General features: G+C 43.0%; 1 protein-coding gene across 1 annotated transcript; it reads left to right on the top strand.

Annotated features, from left to right (window-relative positions):
* Positions 1 to 279: 279 nt before the first annotated feature.
* LOC117059344 (olfactory receptor 14J1-like) lies at positions 280 to 1,212 on the top strand. The gene has a single exon (XM_033171005.1). It carries the CDS (start codon positions 295 to 297, stop codon positions 1,210 to 1,212), a length of 918 nt encoding a protein of 305 aa, XP_033026896.1. The 5' UTR covers positions 280 to 294.
* The last annotated feature ends 927 nt before the right edge of the window (positions 1,213 to 2,139 follow it).

The raw sequence follows: 2,139 nt of genomic DNA on the forward strand, positions 1-2,139 counted from the left end.
GCTCCCTCCTTCACCCCGGGAGCAGCAGCGCATGGCCAAGTTTTGTGGTGTTGCAGGGTGGTTGTTTTGTGCTTGTTGGTGCAGCACTTTCTTTCTTTTTTTGGATGTTGAGCAACAGGCCAAGCTTTTCGTTAGCCTCTGCGAAGATCCTCTATGGTAAATTTAGTGTAACGGATTCTAATGGTGTCTTCATTGAGGATTTGATATTTATTCATTAAACCGCTTCAAACTAAATTGAATACAGAGTTGTTGTTTTCTTCCAGGGTTGCTATGCTATTTATCATTAAGTAAAGAATGGATAATCAAACATCAGTGTCTGGGTTTCTTCTCTTGGAATTCTCAGAAGTTCGGGAACTGCAGATTCTACACTTCTTTCTCTTCCTTGGATTGTTTTTAGCCACTGCGACAGGGAATCTTCTCATAATCTTGGCAGTAGCTTTTGACCACCACCTGCATACCCCAATGCACTTCTTTCTGGTGAATTTGGCAGTGCAGGACCTTGGCTCCATTTCAGTCACTATCCCTAAATCCATGGTCAATTCCCTCATGAACACAAGGCACATTTCATATTTTGGATGTGTTGTTCAAGTCCTTTCATTTGTCTTCTTTGTTGGATGTGATGTTTACCTCCTTACAGTCATGGCATATGATCGGTACATTGCCATTTGTGATCCCCTGCAATATGAAATGGTAATGAACAGGAGAGCTTGCACTCAAATGGTTGCTGGTGTGTGGGTTGGTGGCCTTCTAAATGCAGTTTTAATCACCAGTGGCACTTTTTCAATACCCTTCTGCTCCAATGTTGTTAGTCAGTTCTTCTGTGAAATCCCACAGTTACTTAAGCTTGTGTGTTCTGACTTGTACCTAATTGAAATTGGAATTCTTATGTTTAGTTTTACAATTGGGGTTGGCTGTTTCATCTTCATCATTGTTACTTATGTACACATCTTCAGTGCTGTTCTGAAAATCCCATCAGCCCAGGGAAGAAGAAAGGCATTCTCAACTTGTCTACCCCACCTCATTGTCTTCTCCATATTTTTACTTACAGCAGGCTTTGCTTACCTCAGGCCCACCTCTAACACTGCCCCACAACTGGATTTGGTATTTACTATAATATATTCCATGGTTCCTCCCATGCTGAATCCAGTAATTTATAGCATCAGAAATAAGGACCTCAAGGTTGCCCTAGCAAAACTTTTGGGTCTGAGGTAATCTTTTAAAAATGCTTTCTCTGTTGTTTTCTTTAAGCAATAGCTTGGTTTGTATTTTCTTTACATATTATTTTATAGAGAAAGGGAATAAGCTGTACTTGACTTTAAGTCTAAGGTGGATCTCATGTTTTCCACCAAGAGTCATACTCTGGTCACCCTAAAGTCACGTGGAGGTTACATTTTTCTTTTTCGCGCTTCCGGTTGGATGCCGAGCGCCACAGTCTGGAGAAGCCTCGGCTCTGAGGTTTCTCTATTGCTGAGGGGGGAGGGGCAGTCGCAACTGCGCTGCGACCCTCTGAAAAACTCCAGGAAGACCGTCTTGAAGGCATGGATCCTGCGGATACCCCCAGAGCCCCCCTGCTCTTTGGTAAGCCCTAGTAAGGGCTGCTGAAGTGAGCAGGGTCAAAGGCTTGGTATCGTGGATCTCCACTACCCCTTCAGCAAGAAGTAGCGTCTGCTTTCAGAAGGAGCCCTCAATTCCTCCACGATTAGGATCTATTTGGACTTTGTAAGTACCTATTTAACATAAGAAAAATCTTTTGAAATTCGGCACGGCAGGGAATCAAATACGGAGGACATTCCCTGAGGACTGATGCAGTAAGAGACAGTGTAACAGGATATCTGAGGCTGCGATAAAAGCTTGAAACAAAAGGAGACTTTTGTATCCCTTTTCCCCCCCGGGGAAGGGAACTGGTTTTGGGATTGATTTGACTGACTGGTTTGGGAAATGTATATCCCCTTTTTTCCCCGGGGTCTCGGAAAATTTGGCAAAAATTAATTAAAATGGTGCTGAAGGGCAGAAAGGAAACAAGTTTGTTATGACTGGAAGTTGTTTTTCGACCTTCAATATGGATAAACGAAAATGGACTCCGGAGATACGGAAAAAATCCTTGGAACTTATGCAGCAGCTGATTGAAAGAACACAGCA

Source organism: Lacerta agilis, chromosome 14, assembly GCF_009819535.1.
Source record: "Lacerta agilis isolate rLacAgi1 chromosome 14, rLacAgi1.pri, whole genome shotgun sequence".
In the NCBI taxonomy this organism is placed as follows: Eukaryota; Metazoa; Chordata; class Lepidosauria; order Squamata; family Lacertidae; genus Lacerta; species Lacerta agilis.